This window comes from Lissotriton helveticus, chromosome 3_1, assembly GCF_964261635.1.
Source record: "Lissotriton helveticus chromosome 3_1, aLisHel1.1, whole genome shotgun sequence".
NCBI lineage: Eukaryota > Metazoa > Chordata > Amphibia > Caudata > Salamandridae > Lissotriton > Lissotriton helveticus.
In genome coordinates this window covers 153,660,574-153,681,184 of record NC_136061.1, presented here as the reverse complement: position 1 = coordinate 153,681,184, position 20,611 = coordinate 153,660,574, and the positions used below count along the sequence as shown (strand labels likewise).

General features: G+C 45.6%; 1 protein-coding gene across 8 annotated transcripts in view; it reads left to right on the top strand.

The window, feature by feature from the left end:
* Positions 1–20,611, top strand: part of GTF2I (general transcription factor IIi) — a 1,750,178-nt gene that overhangs the window by 958,916 nt on the left and 770,651 nt on the right. For all 8 annotated transcript variants that reach the window (XM_078679426.1, XM_078679427.1, XM_078679425.1 and 5 more), the window contains exon 18: positions 18,524–18,582. In XM_078679426.1, the coding sequence (XP_078535552.1) occupies positions 18,524–18,582 (59 nt within the window). The remainder of the gene's footprint in view (positions 1–18,523; positions 18,583–20,611) is intronic.

Below are 20,611 nucleotides of genomic sequence, written 5' to 3'. Positions count from 1 at the left end.
CACCTAACACCTTTGAAACTAATTTAGTTCCTTTGCCCATCGCAACTGGCCTTCCGTGCATGGGAAGGAAACACCTTTCCACTTCCAAACCATTCTCTGCTTTCGGAGCAGTTTTCACACTGATTTCACATCTAATTCAGGCCAAATACAGGCAGAGCAGTTGCTAGAGAGCCAGCGCAAAATGTTCTACCGCAGCTTCAGGCAAGGTAAAGGTAACTTTCTAAACGTTTTTTTCCCCATATATTTAATACAAATATTATTTTATCCTTAGATTGGATTTGTATTAAGTAGAAATTTCTTTGAATGGAGTCTGTATCTGATACAGGTCACAAGTTAAAGGATTAAAGTGTATATCATTTATTTTTTTCATATGTACCAGCTACAGCCTGACCAGTGGCAATGTCGTTTTGGGCCTGGTCTCTGGGGCTACTTGCTATTTCTATTGTCATGCATGTTTCCTTCTTAAATTTGATGCAGTCTGCCTTGTGGGAAGCAAGGCATGCTTAGCAGTGACTCATTTCATATTTAAAATCCGGTTTTCTCCCTGTCAAAAGAATGATTTTGAAAGGTCTCTGTAGCAGGGTTGAAGCTGTTACACTCAAGATTCATTGAGAAGCTTAATGATGTATTGTATTGCTGCCTATCATGCTTGAAATGTACTGTGATACTGCCAGACCAACTCTGCATTTATTTCAATAAAATTGTTTAAAAAAAAAAAAGATTGAGAAGGCATGATGCCAAGAATTTACTTCCACTGTGATGGTTGGCAGAATAGGTGCTCTAGTCATTTGACTTTTGATGACATACTCCTCTTTCAGAAGTTCTTCTGTTTCTTCTTTTCTTGGCCTAGCAGGGCTCTGCTTTGGGCACTATCAAGGACTACCTTTCTGCTATTTCGGCCTTGCTCAGGCTCCCTGATCAGCCCTCTCTTTTCAAGTCCCCTGTTGTAAATAGATTTCTCAAAGGCATTACTCATCTTTTCCCTCCTAGTCCTTTCGTAATGCCACAGTGGGACTGAAATCTAGTTCTTACATATCTAATGTGCGCTCCCTTTGAGCCTCTGCACAATTGTCCTCTTTGTCTGCTGACCTTGAAGACTGCTTTCCTGGTTGCCATCACCTCTGCCAGGAGAATGAGTGAGGTCCAGGCTCTTTCTTGTAAGCCTCCTCTTCTTTCTGTCCATCCGGACAAGGTTGTGCTCAGGACACGTCTATCCTTACTGCCAAAGGTTGTCACTGCCTTTCACATTGGGCAGACCATCACTTTGCTCATCTTCTTTACGCCTCTGCATCCTTCTAGAGAGGAAGAGAGGCTCCACCGTCTGGACCCAAAACGTGCTCTCTTGTTTTACTTGAAGCGCACAACAGTTCCAAGCGCACACAACAGTTCCAGGTGGATGACCAGCTCTTTGTTGGCTACCTTGGCGCCAAAAAAGGTCGGGCCATACACAAGCGGACAAACTCCCGATGGGTCGTCTTGTGTTTTAAAGCCTGTTAATCTCTGGCTGAAAAGGAAGCTCCGTTGGGGGCTGCGCGCCCATTCCACCAGGGGCGACTACAGCATTCGGACTTGGTGTCCTCCTGCAAGACATCTGTCAGGCAGCTACGTTGGCCTCGCTGCACATTTTTACTGAGCACTACTGCCTGGTCAACCAAGTCCGGAGAGACCGCTTCTTTGGCCGGTCTGTTCTCCAAGACTTCTTTTTATTTTTTTTTAAATCTTTATTAGGACATCAGAGTAAACAAAATATTACAAATTATACAATACCAAGAAATAACAGAGGTCCGAATTTGTAAGTTTATCCTCCCCATCCCCACCCCGACGGAGCCCAAGAAAGCGAAACAATACAGAGCGAGAGAAAGGAAAAAGAGGCTATTAAAAAAAAAATTGTTTTAAAAAAACAACTTGCCTGGGTGTGCGCAGAAAGATGGCCGCTGCATGACCACCTTGAGAGTCACTCCCTGACTGCTATGCTCTGAATGTTTGGTGAACCCGTAGCGAAATTCATTTCTGTGTGAGACGCGGCGGTGAAAAAGCCTAAATGGTGCCTGGATAAACGCTCAGCAATATTTTCAAGCGCTACTGCGACGAACAGCGGAGGTCTTTGCGATCGGCATGCAGCGACTCAGAAACCTGACATACCTGCCACCCTTGAAGGCACTGCTTGCCGGGAACTTTCAGCTGAGAACTAGATCGAGCAGAATGGCCCCACGAAAACCTGTTGTGAAGGAGGGAGCGACTGGCACTAAGGTTCTTCTTGCGCCCAAGAAGCCGGTTGCACCAAAAGGATCAGACGCTACTCGCACGCTCAGCCAGGAGGGGGCGGAAAACACTGACAGAACTCCCGGTGGCGAGCAGCGCCTCGCCGATGTTTCAGTAAGACCGAAGTTGCAGACGGTGCCCGGGATGTTCTCTGGAAATGGGGTAAGCGGTAGACAGGCTAAACCCTCGCTTAAGAACAAGATGGCAAATAAATCTCCAGTGTGGGAAGGCGATGTAGATATTACGAGAAAGGATATACGAAAATGGGCAGGAAGGAATGGGGCTTAGAGACAAACTCAGAGTGATAACACGGAAATGGCAATATCTAGAGAGCTCAAAGACTACAGCATTGATTTACCCGAGGCTAGATACCAAATCGTAGGTACACCGGATGGGGAAAACTTCTTTTCTTTAACCGATGAATCTGATCATACTAATGTCAGTGATCCTGAAAGCACAGAGCTTGATGCTTCTGGGGATGATAGTGACAACCCCCCCACAACAACAGACACCCTGAAGAGGGCAGTTAATCATACAAAGAGAGAGCACTAATGGTCCAGAGAATGGGAGTTTTCACTCATACTAGCGAACACCTTCAATGGGATTATTCCGCCACCTTGTTGGATACAGGAGCTAATGAAGGAAACGCGAATGGATCTCTGTGTAAAGACCTAAGGGCCTCTGGTAATAAGATGGAGTCCGCTCCTTCCATGGGATTAATATATGCCACACTTATTGCAGGTAGAGGCTCGTCAAGAACATAATAGCAAAGCTTGCGAATAAAAAAAAATCCAGGGTGCGATCCGCAAGACCACGAAAGCCTGTACAGAAATTGTAGCACAAACTACTGCCTTTGAGGAGCGTGTAGTGGGGCTAGAGGCCAGGCTAGAGAGCACTGAACAAAAAACTACCGCAAATGATGCTAGAATGACTGACATATTCTGGAAACTTGAAGAATACGAAAATAGGCAGTGAAGAAATAACTTCCGACTGTATAGAAGAAAATGTTGAAGGAAACTATATATGTGGGTTCGTGCTGAAACTTTTTAAAACTGCCTTCCCTGGACTATCACCCTGGAACTGGGAAGCCGAACTTCAGCGAGTACACAGATTTCCTTTAATGTTAAAAAAAAGAATCCTGGCTCAAGTACAAAGCCTCGAGCTATTCTAATTTTTTTGGGACATTTTTTAATTGTGTCAGGCAATATTCGAAAAAGCAAAGACCAGATGCTAAAACAACGACTGAGGGGCAGACTTTTTTTGTATGGCCAGATTTCTGCCACACAGCCGTGGAAAGAAGATGGCGGCTGCAGCAAATGATTAGCCCCTTTCAAAAACAGGGTTGTGATGTATATTTAAGGAATCCAGCACGTTTGAAAGTTATTTGCCAGGGAAAGGTTAGGCTATTAACCTCAGAGATTCAGGCGCAGAATTATCTGCAGGAACTAACTGGTGGCTGAAAAAAGGTTGCGAACTTTGTCAAAGGCTGCTTGTATACTGCTCATAGGGTTCTAGTATTTTGATTTTCTTTTTCTCTTAGATAGGTCAGGGAGTGATCTGGGAGCACAGTGGAACGCAGGAGGCATCACAATGGTCTGAGGACCTTTTTTGCCTTATTGAGGGGAGAGGAGAGGGGGGTTAAGGGGAGGGGGTGGATCCAAACTTTGATAAGGCAAATTTTGCAAGGTGTTTTCTTAGGATTTTTTAGATGTGCTATGTATGACTTTAATCTATCTGGACATGTTCTTTATCCCTGATGGGGAAACTTAGAATTGCTTCTATTAACATTTGCGGATTAAATGACCCTGCCAAAAGGTGTAGGCTAAATCAGGACTTTCGGTTCTTGAAGGCAGATATTATCTGCCTTCAAGAGACCCACATTGAAGCGGGAAGAAGCAAAGTTATGAATTTTGATGGGTATCAATTGATCTCATGAACCACACGATTTCGGAACCAGAGGTGTCGCAATACTTGCTTGGCGGGGTCTTGCCAATTTTTCACGATCTCATGGATAAATTTGGTAGATGGGTCATTCTACAGTGTTCAATCGACAATAACTCGTTCACGCTATGTTCTGTTTACGGACTGGTATTAGATGGCACACAGATGTTTAATTGGTTGAATTTAGAACTGGTGGTCTGGCCACTCCCAATTATTCTATGCGGGGATTTTAATATAAACTTGAGTTGCCCGATATCTAACCATCCTGAGATAGCGTATCAGGGGCGGATACCCAAAGTTTTAAAACCTCTATCCCAATTAAAGGAGTTTCATAGATTAATAGATGTATGGGCACATCTAGAAGGATTGACCCTGGGATTACGTATTTCTCCGCCCCACACAGAACCCATGCAAGACTGGATTATTTCTTTACCTCCCAGTGTATGGCTCAGGGCAGTAAAATCACAAAATTTCCGAGAGTAATGTCCGACCACAACCCCCTGATACTGGAAGTTAACATCAAACGTAAAATCCAAGCAACATGCTGGACTTTTAATAAGGCTCTGTTAAATGATAGCTCTTATATTCAACACATGGAGCGATGGATCCCTAGGTTCATAGAGCAAAATCTGGTAAGTACAAGTATCCAAAATGTCTGAGACACTGAAAGCTGGGATCAGGGGCGAAACGGTTAAATATGGCTGGGAGACCCAAAAAGAGGAGAAGAACAAAATTAATATACTAAATGACACATTGGGTAAGGCCAAAACGAATCTGGCGAAGGTTTTATCTGAGGGGGGAACAGATACCGCACAAACAAGGATCACAATTGCCAAATCCGCAATGACTGAAATCTCACTTACTAAATCGGCATGTAGATATTTAGCCTTGTGGTCCAAACTCTGAGAATAACAAAAGGGTGGGCAGTTTGTGCGAGAGAAAAGGAGGTACAAACACGAATTACTGAAATCTTGGATCCTGATATAGGCTTAGTTAATGACTCCGAAGCAATACTTTCAGCATTTACATTTTTTTATCAAGAACTGTATACAGAAGATATAGAGGATAACGGTGGAATCCAAGAAGATATTGAGAGATACCTTAAAGAGATTAACCTAGGAAAGCTTACTCCTCAAGACCAAAATATATTCGAAGCTCCAATTAGACTGGAGGAAATACAAATAGCTATAGAATCTCTTCCTCCTGCAGGGTGGTGAAGTACGTCCGGACTCTTGGAGGACAGCTAAGATTGTTGTATTCCTGAAGAAAGGTAAACTGGTAACTTACCTTTCTTCAGGAATACAACAATCTTAGCTGTCTGTAAGACCCAGGGTCGGTTACAGACCCATCACATAGATCAATAGTGACCCAAAAATCTATTCAAAATTTTCGCGAAGAGATTAGCGTTGGTTATTAAAAAGCTGGTATCTCCCCAACAACATGGTTTTGTTCCCGGTCAGGAAACCTTTGACCATATACGCCGGACAATCGCCCTTTTTGATTACACCAAGGTTACAGGAGACCGTATGGCCCTAATTCTGCTGGATGCAGAAAAGGCATTCGATAGGGTCTCCTGGCCTTTCTTATGGGCTGTCGTGGCAAAAAATGGTATAGGAAAAGGATTTATTAAAGCTATCCAAAGTATGTATAAAGAACCAACTGCTGGAATAGCGATGATGGGGACTCTATCAGGGATAATCAAGATATCACGTGGCACGAGACAAGTTTGCCCGTGCTCCCCTCTAGAATTCGCCATTTACATCGATCCTCTAATTAGGAAAATTTTGGAAGACCAAAGAATTCAACCTTTATACGCTAGAGGGGGGCGTTGTAAAACTCTTAGCATACGCTGATGATTTAGCTATTATAACACCGGCTCCCCGTTATGCCCTTGAGGAAATAAACAGCGTAACTACACAATTTGGTAAACTTTCAGGATGCCATCTTAACGAACACAAAACCCAAAGTGTAATAAATAACATCATTTTAGTAGACCATCGAATAGCACAAAGCGGCAGATATCTTGGTATAGAGATTAGCTCTAAAATAGAAGATATTATCGATATTAATTTCAAACCATTGATGCAGAAATTCAAGGCAGACTCTCAAAGAATAAATAATTTACATCTGACCTTAATGGGGAGGAGCAATGTAATTGAAATGATATTCTTACCCAAAATCCTCTATTATTTTAGAGCAATTCCACTTGGTTTTTAAAGCTAAATCAGCTAGTGTCGTGGTTTATATGGGCTGGACAAGGTCCACGTAGGGCTCTTAAATATATGACCCTAACTAGAGACTGGGGGGTGGGGGGGTTGTACCAAATTTTCAAATCTATTATAGGGCATCAGCTCTGAAACAAATGGTCGAGCTGTTGAAAGGGGAAAATCAGGGATTTGTGGAAATATCTATTTATCGTTTAATCTGTGGGGTAGAAGCCAAAGGACTCCTCATGTGCCATATAGATTATGCTTATTTAAAGAGGGTAAAATGTAAGGTTTTTCTGGGTGCGTTTAGGGTTTGGACTACCGTCCAGAAAAAGTTTCTTATTCAGCAGATACACAGATACTCCCCTCTTGACAATAGTAACCTACTTCCCGAAATATTACAGGATGTATATTTTAAAAATTGGAATAAGGGAGTTTTGTTTATAGGAGATCTAATTTCTGACACTGAAATACTCACTTTTGATTTAATAAAGGAAAAGTTTGGGATCGGGAACAATTCTTTTTTTAAATACCTGCAAATAAGGGATTTCCTAACCAAAAAGTTAACTTCTCGTAACAGAATTCCTTTACTAGATCTGATTTTGGGGGCCGATCAACATTGTCCACGCTATACAAGCTCATTAATAAAGGAATGGGGGATGAAATGCCTAAACACTTCGACAGGTGGCAAGTGTTGTTACAAGCAGGGCAGGGAGAGTGTGAAGATTCCCTTCTGTTTTGTCAGACAGCATGTCTATCAGCAAATCTGCAAGTACGGTGTTTCAAAACATGGTGCAATCTCTATATCACTCCGGCTCGAATTTATAGATGGGCTGGACCTCTGGGGTACACTGCTCTCAGTGTGGGTCGTTGGCTGCGGATAGTATCCATATGTTTGCCACCTTCCCAAGCCTTTTCCAACTGCTGATTAAAATTGAACAACACCTTGACTCCATACTGGGATACTCTGTCGTACTCACCCCCCAGGTTATGTTATTAGGGATTAGCAATCAGGAAATGGAGGAATCCGATCGGAAATTGGTTTACATATCAGTGGCAGTATTTCGGCTTTGTCTCGTCAGTGTCTGACTTGATCAGAATCCTCCTTCTATCCATGTTTGATTTGGCAAACTACTTTCTATTTATAAATGGGAGATCTCTGTATCTAGAAGAGGGGGAATCAGGGCTAGGGCAAGGGGGTTAAAGATTTGGGAACCCTTAATTAGATGGTTAAATGACGATGAGGATTAACAGACATCTAACCTTGCGGTATGCTAGGGTAATTCAGGGCTAATTGTATGTAGTCTTCCTTTTTTTTTTCTTTTTTTTGTGTGCAAATCTTCAAGACTTCTTGGTGTGATCTTGGTTCGCAGACCCACCACCGGGGTTGGTATTGCAGGGGTATATATTCTAAGGTAAGGAATCTATCACTGTGTTTCTTTCAGATGACAAGTTACTTACCTTCGGTAACGATATATCTGTAAAACATTAGTAGTGATAGATTCCTTACCACCCCACCCATCCTCCCCAATCTGCGAACTGACTTCTAGGGTTAAGGTCATCCCTTTCAGGGTCCTAGTTTTAAGGCATCAGTGCTCAGTATCTTGCATGGCTCTGCGTTTTCTGGTGCGGAAAGTCATGTACAGAACTGACATCAGTGCGTGAGGGTGGCGTCTAAGGAGATGCCGCAACGTCATCTCGGCGACCACAACGACTGACGCGTAGCCGCACAATGCTACCTTCTGACACGCCGGGGTACTGCTGACGAAAACCTTCCGTATCCAGTCTGACGCCTGGGGGTAATTCTAAGGTAAGGACTCTATCACTACTGTTTCTTACAGATATATTGTTACCGAAGGTAAGTAACTTGTTCCTCCAGGCAGTACATAAGATTCTCCTTTCGTACTCCTCTTCGGACACAGACTTTACATCTCAGACAATGAAATTCTTTTTTGGTGTTGGAGGAATGTATTCAGAAAAGTGGCACTCTTTCAATCTAGCAATGTCCTCGACCACTCAGATTCTATGAACACTTGCCTGCTCAACTACAACATGGCTGCCTAGTACAGACTGCTGAAATTGTACAAAACTGATCTTGGAATCTGGAGAGCAATGCTTGAAAACAACATAAGCATGGAAGGATGCCAAAGGAAACAAACAAGCAAATTTCTTGTGCCAGATGTATGACATTCTAGCTGCATTTTAAGGCTCCAACCTTCGATCACTCTAGCTACACCTCCCATGTGCTTGTTGTCTGAAATGCACACAGGTTTGTGCACTTCTGCTACCTGGCCCCAAACAGTCCCAGGTGTAGTGATTTCATCATGAATAGTTATAAGCATGTGGACATCTCTTCTGTCGGAGCATTTCAAATCAAATTGTTTTTTTTACACATGAGTGGTGAACTCCCTTAATTAATTGTACACCATTATAGAAATTGTGAACTTCTAAATTGTCACTTTTATTACAAAATACTCTGGCAAGTTCCCACACGTTTTTCACAGACTCCAACAGTGGAAGGGCAGAATCACTACCAGTGCAAACCATATGCCTATCCAGTATAATTTCACTTTTCACAGCATTCAACCCGTTCCATGCTGCCGTTGGACGTCGCGAGTGCTACCTCGCTGGTGCTGCGCACGTCCAACAGCCGACACAGCCCCGCCCACTCTTTAGAACGCCCGCACCGCGGCGGAACAACAGCCAAGGTTGAGGCGTTAGGCTTTAATATCATAACATGTTCTGGAATGTTTTGCCTGAAAAGTACCAAACACGACCAGAAACTCATTCACAGAGATATCTTTCCCTGGAACATAGTTCTCTGAGAAACGATCTACTAAACAGTCGCTGAACCTTGAAGAGATGGTCACAATTTCTTTGATCTTTTAGCAAGTATCCACAAACTGCAGCATCTATTGTAGAAGTAAATACCGATCTCAACTCATGGTTGCTGGCAATATACCAGTTGTCATCAAGGGATTGGTAGACATGTTAAGACCGTGATGGCGTCCTTATCAGTTCCATAAGCAAACTGCAACCCCAGAACTGCTTAATCTCATGGAGATTTGTGGGAGTTCATTGGTTAGCTCAAGAGTGTTGTTCCTCAAAGAAATGTTCTTCATACAAATTAGTCTGCTCAACAGTATTGTCCAAAAACACATCATCAGTACATAGTTTGGAGAAATTGATAAGCAAAAAGTTATCTGTATTGACTCTACCCCCTGCAACTCCACTACAGACAGGCAGAGCAGGCTGCACCATGTTAGGGGCAACAAAGGGTTCTGCTCTTCCAATGGGAAGCCTTCCATCCACTGGCTGCAATCCAGATTGCTCTTGCTGTACTATCTGCATATCAGTGTCTTCCTTTAAAAGAGGAACTTTGGTCCCTCCGGCGCTGCCTGACTTCTCGCGTTGTGTAGCGCCCTACATGGTGCCCATCCACGCTGCTGACTGGGTGCATCTGTACCCTTTTGCTTTCCTGGTCCCGGTGGTGCCCTTCTTTTTGGTCGAGGTGCGGGCATTTTGCCGATTGGAGCGGCGCGGCGCGGACTTCCCCTGGGCCCGACATGCCTCGTGGTCTACGAAGCGGAGGTCTGTACGCCGCGGTGCGGCACATCTCATGCTGTGGGCGGCTGCCCCTGGAAACGGGGCTTGCGAGTGGAGCGGAGAGTGGAGCAACCGCTGCAGGGTCCAGTGCGGCTCCTCTCTGCGGTGCCGAGGTCTGCCCCGGGGAGGCTGGAGTGGTGAGCGAGCTCCCGCTGCGGAGACGGCGGTCGAGCACCCCGGACGGGGCCTGCTTAAATCCCGGAGGTGAGGAGTGAGGGGGCGGTTGGCCGGATGTCTGGTACTCGGTCCGCGGACAGCGTAAGGCCCACGCGGGCGGTGGGCCAAAGTATTGGTAGTGAGTGCGGCCCCCCTCCCTGGTCTTGGCTGGCCCCTGGACTGCGCTGCGGTTGTTTTGGCTGCCTGCCCGGTTGGGGGCCCCCCCTTGCTGACAGGAGGGTGCAATAGCACAGAGCTGGTGTGGGGCCTCCTTGAGGCCCGTATTGCGGCGGGCGGCGTATCCCTGCTTCGGCACTTCCCTGCTGGGCCTTCCTCGAGGGTAGAGGACAGTGGTACACGGCGTGGCCCCAGTGGAAGTTTGGGCACGGCAAGGGGGAGAGAATACTGAAAGGCCCCCAGAGCTGCCGGCGAGAGGGCTTGTGAGTAGAGAGCTGGAGAGGGGCGTGGCCTGGTGACAGCCTGCCTGAGTCTTGGTTTTTGTTGAGGACCTTTGTGGAGCCCGTGGGGACCCTGGATAGTGGATTGCGGCGACGACCGGAGTTGCAGAGAGGTGTGCAGGCGGCGGCCCTCGCGGACCCTGTACCGGGGCGGGCCCTTGCAGTTGCTGGTCCTGGGGCCTGCTCCCCCGCGGCGGTGCCTAGGCGAGGAGATTGCTGGGTAGAGGAGGGCGCGCCATCGGCCCGTGCATCGGCGGGCGGCGTTTTCCAGTGTTGGTCCGGGTCTGGACTGAGCGGGGCGGTATAGTTGCTGCTGGAGCCTGTTTGTGCCCCACGGGGCCCTGGCAACACCGCTATGTCGGCTGCTAGGGGCAAGAAAGATAAACCCCTGAAAGATTTGCCACAGAAGACGGTGGGTCAGACCGCCTCGCAGTCTGAGGCCCAGTCTGCGCAGCCTGCCGATGCGGGTGTGCCGGCTACGAAGGCCTTCATGCTGGAGCTCTTTGCTGCCATCAAAGAGGACATCTTGGAACTCCGCTCCCAGCTCTCCTCAGACGTCCGGAAGATGCGTCAAGACGTCGACGCGATAGGGGAAAGAGTGGCGACTCTGGAGGAGCATGACCTGGGCACTGCCGATGAGATCCATCCGCTCCAACAAGTCGTACTCCGCCTGACAGAACAAAGCCTGGACTTGCAGGCGCACACTGAAAACCTGGAAAACCGCTCGCGAAGGAACGACATCAGGATCTGAGCGGTCCCCTGGAAGGGGGAAGGGAATAGCCTGCGGGAATATGTGGCGGCGTTGTTTCGACAAATCCTTGATGAGGGGGATGACCTGGACATCCAGTTGGACCGTGTGCATCGCATTGGCTTGCCGAGGGGTGCCAAGGCCCCTCCAGCAGACATTTTAGTTTGCGTACATGATTTTCAGATTAAGGAGCGGATTCTTCGCAAAGCGCGAGATCTCAACCCAGTGCAGTTTCGTGGGCACCAGCCCGCTCTTTCAAGATTTGGCGGCCTCTACTCATCAAACGTTGTAGTTTCAAGCCTATTACTACCTTCTTACGGGAACAAGGCATCCCCTACTCGTGGGGGCACCCGTTTCACATCATCTTTAAGTTCAACTGTAAACTTCTGCAGATCCACTCACTGGAGGCAGCTTATGAGGCGCTAGGTTTTCAGAGGTCTGATGCTCAGGCTGGATCAACTGGGTCACCTTGGCGACGCAGGCACTCCACGTAATGGCAGAGAGTGGGAAAATAGTCTCCGTTGGGGAAGCCTGACGTTTGTACAAGGCTTTTGGAGAGGGAGGCGGCTGTCTCCTTGGTGGCGTTGGTGACCGACAGTGAGAGTGGTCCTTGACAGCTGCTTGCCTGGCTCTGGTTGGGTTTCATAGCGGCGTCGGAGGGGGGCTATGGGGGGTAAGACTGTGACTCCTGCTCTTCTTTTCGTACTTGGTGGGTGGTGGTGCCCTGTATCAAGGTTGGCAAGGTACCAGAATGGCGCCATGTTTTCCTTAGTGTGATTCTTCTGACAAACATTGGTCACTTCACCAGACTTTTCCTACCTTTCTTCTTTTCTGTGATACAGTCCTTTTGTGGGGATGTTGGGGTGGTTTTTGAGAAGGGGGTTGTTTTTGGGGCTCCGCATCAGTTCTCCGGGTGGCTAGGCGTAGTTTGGGTCCGCTGTTCGCTTCCGGCGCTTCCCCCAGTGCTCCTGTCCTAGATAATCGGGCTAGCGCTTCCCTCCCCCTTAGAAATTATGGGTAGAGATCTGAATATTGTAAGCCTGAATGTTCGGGCCCTAAATATCTCTGTAAAGCGCGCAGCCATCCTTTCTCTGTTGGTGAATGCAGACGGTGATGTGTGTCTGCTGCAAGAGACCCATCTCCTCCCCAAAGATACTAGGAGGATGAAAGACAGGCGGTTCCCTGTGCAGCTATGGTCCTCGCTGGAAGAAACATGGGGTGGGTATTCTCTTTAGTGCTCGGGCGCATTGCAAGATCCTATCCCAAGTTGTTGATATTAGAGGGCGGTTTCTGGCTGTCCGGGTTCAATGGGGGGGGGGACATATTTGACAGTGGGCACACTGTATGCGCCAAACGAATGGCAAGAGCCCTTCCTGAAGGCGGCTCTCTCCGAAGTGCTAGCGTCCCCAGATACGTTTTTTGCTGGTGGGAGGGGACCTGAATATAGCAATGGACTCTGGGCTAGATAGGTCCGCTGCGCGCTCACACCTGGCAGGGTCCCTGTCGCAGGGGGGGGGGGAGAACGGTTGCAAGACGGTAGGCTGCATGATGTGTGGCGTGCTCAACATCCCCTTGATTGGGATTATACATATTACTCTTCAGCTCATAAAGCTTATGCGCGTTTAGATCACTTTTTGGCTTCGACCTCTCTCTTGCCCCATTTGTCTGCAGCAACTATCACCCCGTGCTCTTTGTCAGACCATGCACTTATTTCAGTTCAGCTTACATGTAGTGGGCAGCGGCCACTGTCTGGCTGCCGTCTCCGAGATTCTCTCCTCCACTCGGAGTCTGCAGTCACTCACATTAGGGACGCTATCACCCAGTACTTCGCCACCAATGATCAAGATGGTATGTCATTAGAGTCAGTATGGGAGGCCCTCAAGATGGTGGTTCGAGTAGAGTTTATTTCGCTGTCTGCGACATATGCTCAGGTGCGTAGGGAGAAGCGCGCGGAGTTAGAGAAGGAGGTGGGTGACCTGGAGGCGATACACGAGGACAGGGGCTCCACGCGTATGGAGGGAGTTGGAAACGAAGAGACTCATGCTAAAGCACCTTGAGCTGGACCGAGCGGAATATGCCCTTTAGCGCTTGCGCCACAATTTTTATCTTGGCGGGGACAAAGGGGGCCGGATGTTGGCACACAGGTTGAGGGCGTGAGTGCAGCAGTCAGCCATCTAATCCATTAGGGATTCTCAAGCAGTGGAACATACTACCGATTCCCTCATTGTAGACTCCTTTCGGCAGTTTTATCAAACTTTATATCAGGGGGAACCTTCGAACTCCGAGCGGGTAGCTGCTTACCTGGCATCTTGCGGTGTTACGCCTCTTCTTAAGGTCTCGGCGGAGGCTCTGGATGTTGAGATACGTATTGAGGAGGTCATATCTGCGATTGCGCGTCTGTAACTGGCCAAATCCCCGGGGCATCTTTTATAAGACGGTTTGTGTGGAGCTGGCTCCTTTTTTAACGCGCCTTTTTATTTCCTTTCTAGAGGTGGGGTAGGTGACCCCCTCCATGTCGGAGGCTGCTATCACAGTTATCCCCAAGCCCGGTAAGGACCATGCGGAGTGGGGATGGTATCGCCCGATCTCGCTCCTTAACATTGACGCCAAGCTCTTGGCTAGCATCTTGGCCCCGCGACTCAGCCCGTTGATGGACGGCATCATAGACCCGGACGAGGCGGGATTTATTTTGACGCGACAGGGGGAAGATAATACTAAATGATAATACGGATTTAGTCCATCGTTCTCGCGCGCAGGCCCTCTTCTTATCTATAGATGCGTAGAAGGCCTTCGACCGTGTTGATTGGAAATATCTGTTTGCTGTATTGAAGGTCTTCGGTTTGAGAGATAACTTTGTGCGATGGGTCGGCTGTCTATATGCGGCCCCGAAGGCGGCAGTATGGGTCAATGGATGCAGATCTACCCTTTTTCCTATCACTAGAGGGACGTGGCAGGGGTGTCCCTTGTCCCCACTGCTTTTTGCGCTCTATATGGAGCCCTTTGCTCAGCGGGTACGGTCCAACAGAGGTATAGTGGGGATTCGGTTTGGTGCGGATATGCACAAATCAGTTTGTACGCCGATGACGTGATTCTCTCGCTCACGCAGACCCATTCCTCCTTGCGGCACCTGTTGGCAGAACTACGCGAATTTGGTAAGGTAGCGGGATTTAAAGTTAACTTCTTCAAATCGCAGATACTTAATGTTTATTGCAAAGACCGCTTCCCTTAATTACAAGCTGTTAGTGGACCAGACAGCCAAATCGCTGTCCTTACTGGTCCCGTCTCAACCTGGCCTGGTTCGGTAGGCTGGCGGCAGTTAAAATGACGGTGCTCCCGCATATCTTGTACCTCTTTCAAATGCTCCCATTGAGCCCTCCACCGGGTTCCATTCAGAAGCTACAAGGGCTTATTAATCAGTTTTTATGGAACCACAAACAGCCATGGCTTGCCTTATCACTGATTACGGCTCCTAAGTACAGCGATGGGATCGGTTTGCCTTTGCTGAAGGCGTACTTTCAGGCGGCCTGCCATCGGTTCATCCTTGAATGGAATAGGCCATGGTCCAGTAAACACTGGCATATCATGGAACAGACGGTAGCGGGTTGCAACATTTGGTGCGAGTTTTGGCTTCCTCAAACATATAACGTGGGGTCTTTACTCTTCCCCGGTGACGTCACCGACGTTGAAGGCGTGGGACCAATTCGTGCAGCGTAAAGGCTGGACTACTTTCCCGTCCCCTATGACGCTCATTGTAAATAATCTGGACTTCCCGCCGGGTTGTGCGTCCCCGATCGTCCAGCGCTGGAGGGTAGAAGATTGATCTTGATGGCCTAATTCTGTTCCCCCGGCTTCGTCAGGACTACTTCTCTCTCTTAGAGTCCGATGCATTTCCTTATGCGCAAGTAGCGCAGTATTTTTCTCAACCCCCTAACATTGCGGGGGGGGGCTGCTCATCACGGCATTACATTCTCCCTCGCAGGGTGTAGGCACGAACGTTGTGTCTAATGCTATTGGATCTTGCTCTGCTGGCCAGTGGATGTAGGCTGCTGAGCGGTGTCATGGGATGTTATTCTGCTCAATAAAAACGATTGTGCCTCAGAGCCATGCTTAGAGGCACATTGATAAAGAAAGCCTACAACTTGCTTGCCGATCAAACACAATGCTTACTAATGAAACAACACAAAAAGCAAGACGAGAATAAACAACTCTGTCAAATTAGAACTCGACAAACTGTGGTTGTATCAAACTGCAAATAGAACTATTAACATATATTATTTGAAAAAACTATCAACGCAAACCACACAATAAAATTCATATTCTAAAAAGATGTACCTAACCTGTCCCAGTCTGTCAGATTTCGAATCAAGTGCACCTACTCTGCACAGATACAGCAAGCAGCAAAGATATCCCATTGGAAAGGAAAACAAAATAAGTTCACAGAAGACAACACAATACATTAGTTTCACAAATTCAAATGTGAATTTGAAACACAAAGCAAGCTGAATATGCTGCAATTATTAAAACTATTGAAAAAAACATTCAGGCAGGGCAATGATACTCATTTGAAGGTAACCATATAAGATAATTTCCTTACCAAACACATGCAACTACCTGCAGATCTACCAATGCGGATACCTCAAGCAGGAGTCAATATTAAGAAAATCAAAAGATTTGCGCTACAATAAAAACTGCCAACCAAACGCCAGCCACACACACACACACTGCTAGCCAGATGCCAGTCCACACACATGACCTGCCAAATGCCAGCTCTTTTCCTCTCTCTCTCTCTCTCTCTCTTTTTTCTCTCTCTCTCTAACCCCCCCCCCCGTCTGTCCCCATGGAAAGAGTCGCCTGAAAAAAAAAGTCTGATCTCACTTGCCTAGTCATTACTTGATTCCCACCATGCATGTGCTGATGTTCCGATCGCGCTAGGTGACGAGGTGGAAGTGCTTTTGTGGCCACCCTTGGCGGGGGCATGTGGTGAAGGAATTAGCTGGGGGTACACCAGCACTTCCCCCATGGGTTGCTGCCTGGGTGAGCTTGAGCAGTACTCAGCACCTGAGAACTGCTGCCGTGGAAGGCTCCAGCATGTGCACAGCATCCAAGTGGTTAACCCGAAAACCCCCTTCTCAAAAATACTTTCACCGACCACTTGCCAAACATTATTGGGGAATATTAAAAATGGTATTACCTCTTCTTTAGAAATATCTCCTCGCAGGGAGCTTAGCTGGGTTCTTTCTACATTGAGGACCCCACCATTTATTTCATGTACAAATTGTCTTTGTAGCATCTGTCATGGGAGGCAGATTTTATGATTGCCATTAAATCTGTGTAGGTTTTGTGAGACCCAAATCCCATCATCTCAATACTCATCCTGCCTTTCAAGTCATTAAATCATCTTCTTGCTGGTATTGAAAGCCCTACTTCCCCGGAAAAAAAGGACCTTTGTACTGCTTTGGAATAGAGTTCTAAAGTGTTCAGAGAAGTTGAAGGACATCAGAAAACTTCTTACTTTACCTGTGGTTGTTTACAGACCAGTTCAACGACTCTCAAACATTCTATTTCTAGATGAATTGTTTAATGTATCACATTATGTTATTGTTTGTTAAATAAGAAGTCTGGAAAACTGAAAGCCCAGTGAATGAGACAAAATGTCTGCGACTGCAATGAGCTGATAAGTGCCTTTAAGTGGTAATTGTAAGACAGTGATGTGAATGTCTGCTCATACTTAAAGATTCATGTGTATGATTGCAGATTTCAGTGAAGATGGTGTTGTAGGGTAGGCTGCTCTTAAAATGTATATGGATAAATAGTGAATTTTTATTCATGTCGAAGGTGTTATGGATAGATACGCTTGCTTTTCTATTCTAGTACCAGACTATTATTAACAATCCTTTGATGTAGAAGGAAATATATATATATATATATATATATATATATATATATATATATATATATATATATATATATATATATATATATATATATATATATATATACATACACACACACACACATATACACGTGTGTATATCTGTGTATGTGCATATGTTTATGTTGTATATATATATATATATATATATATATATATAGTTTGTTTACACTTCGATGATGATGCAGTCCCAGAATTAAAAATAACTTTTCCTTCTAGAACATATGGATATCCAAAATTACGCTTAATCGAATTGTGCATGCTAGGCAGCCACACAACTAGATGGCCTCACTTGGCCTCCAGGACACATTTTCATGTTTACAAATTGCTGTGTTTGTGACCAGCTTTAGTTATACATTATCTTCAAACCACCTCCTTTCTAAGTTGGTATGGTGATGCGTCACACAATGAATCTTCTGAAGTGAATATCCATTAGAAGAACACGTTATTTAGCTTTGTTAGCATTCTTTGAGGTGTTATATGAAAGATTCTGCAGATTCCTATTGCCCTTTTTCCTCCTCTTAGTTATTGTGTTAAATCAATTTCATTTCTTTGTTTTGGTTCCTTCTTAGTCTGTATGGGGCATGAAAGAATACGCTATTTGATGCCACTGGCACCTTAGATGAACTCTTAGTGTCACATTTGGGTCTCCAACATTGTCAAACATCATGTAGGTATTCCTGGTGCCGGTGAGGAAGAATTTGTGTGAAACCCCCCCCCCCAAAATAACTGGGATTCTGTGTAGCACCGTGAGTTAATTTTCATGCAAGCAATCTGCTGTTGCTCACATTTGTTAGAAAGCACGCTATGTAAGGTAAGTAACTTATTTTGACACTTTTACAGATACCTTTGCTGGCGAACCATTGTAATTTAAAATTCAACTGTTAATAGAATTTTTCCGCTGTCTATGCACGTCTACTCCCCTTTTATACCTTTTATTTAAGTTCAACTAGATGGTAGGCATTTCTCATATTGTATGATCATTGAACTTTGTCCTTCGAGTGAAGACAAACAAACTGTATTCATTTTTGAATTGTGTAAAACTGTAGTGTTAACTTTGAGTTAATTTTGTCAGCTGAGAATGCTTTATTTTTGTAATGATCAAATATGTGGATCTTCTCCATTGCCCATTAATCTGCAAGTAAAGTTCATAGTAATGTCATTTAGTGTGCGTTCTAACATACACCAATTAGTTGTTTCTTTTTAAATCAAGGCCAGAACTGTTAGCCAATAATCAACCAGAAATCATTCAGCCAAGGACAAACTCGGGAGGTAAGTGTGATATCCTTGGTAATAGCTTTATGGAATGTTATATACGTAGTGTTGTGTCGTGGATTTTATTAGGTTCAAGGAAGTTTAATAGAGTATCAGTTGGTGATGAGGCAACTAATTTATTTAAAAAGTGCATTTTTGCTGCTCTTCAGTGACCTGAGCCGGTCAGCCATACCGCCTAAATTATGGCGGTTGAACAAGCATCCAACTGCCATCACAGCGGGTTGGAAACCGAGCAACATGTCGGGGGTTCCACCCCCCACATTAAGATGCGACCACCGTGTAGGTGGTCAGAAACATCCCCTTCTCCATTGCGGCTTGTACTGCAGCACAGAAAAGTGCTACAGCACAAGCCACTGTAAAAAAATATGATGTTTTGATACATCCATGCCCCGTGAGCCAGGCACCATGTGCTGCCTGGCACACGGGGCATGGATGTTTGGCGGGCACCACAGGTGCGCCCGAGGCCTTCTAGCAGAGACCCACGGGGACGGGGGCCCTGGTAGGGGCCCCCTGAGTCCTTGTCCGACAGCCTTTACATGATGGTTGGACAGCCATGGAATGGATGAAAGGGACATCGTAGTCTTTATGAAAGGGTTTACCATCATACATTGCCCAACAGACTCCTTGAACCTGTCTGCGTTGGTCAGCAGTTGAACTGACTGCATCCTAATACGGCAGTCGCACCGCTATGTGGGATGACGCTCCGAACGTCCGACTGGCATCCTAATCAGGCCCAGGGTTGTTTTGTTTTCTCTTCAGAGCTGCTCAGGAGACTGGTAGGACATACTGAAGAAGTGTGTGAAGCTGTGTAAGCCTTCCATATTCAGCAACGTTCTTTCATGTTACATAACAAACTTACTCTGGGACTGCATTATCAGTTTTGAAGTAAAATTACTTGGATTTATAGGAGGAGTTTGTTATGTGAGAGATAATAGCAGCCCCCCAGTGCAATTGATGTTCCATGTCTACCATAAATGTGATAAGGGTTTGTTCTGACAGGAAGGTTACGGTGTTTTAATGAGGGTGTATTTTCCCCAAAACTACTTCTTACTGCAAGTAGGCTAAACACAATGCATCATACATCGCTAAGAGGGAAAAGGGTAGAATTTCAGTGTTTACTAGCATGAGGTGGTCTTTAATTATAACGTGAAAGATTTGAATTGTATCCAGTAACCGTTCTATTTACAGTGTTAAAGAAGATCCCTTGTGTGCTGCTTTTTTAATGGAAGGATTCTGAATGTCATAAAATGTGCTTTGGGTAATACACAGTGATTTCAACTAAACTTGCCTGGCATCCGGTTGCAAATGAAATGCATGGAAAATGAGAATATGCTCTAGAGTCCTAAATATGATCTGTAGGTAGGAGACTTCAGAAACTAACAGAGAACTCTCCATAAATATTGTTGACAAGGTCAGTTATTGAAATAACCATGGTTAGGTCACCCTGAAACCTTACGTCAAGAGAAGGAAATGTGGTACACTTGTGCTTGATGATGAAAAGACCCATTTTGGTGACTATTGCCTGTGGCTATTGCTTGTGGGGGTCACGGTGAGTTGAGCATTGGTGTCCTTGTTCTTTCTCTGGGAAGTGAAAAGTGACAAAGCTACAATGTCTTGAACTCGTTGTCAACTTAGCCATTTAACTAAAGACTTTTTTTTAGTGTAGTTCATTCATTCTTTACCATAGTGTTCCATTGCTGCAATAGCTTTAACTGGACGAGTGTGTAGACTTGGAGCTTAATATCTATTCATGCAGAATTTAAATAGCAAAGGGATCATGTTTTTTTCCAAAACATAATATTCTGTTGTTTTGGGTAATATTTGCCAAATTTGCCAATCGCGAATGCTGTCTTTCCACCACCATGTCGCTTACATGGACTGGTCACTGTTTTGGGAACAACCTTTAATCTTTGAAACGAGGAGGACAGAGAGCATTCTAAGATCCATTGCAACAGCCAAAACTTATTTTTGGTATTTTGTCCTAACTAGAAATTGCATCCTTTCACTTTGCTACAGTAATGTCAGA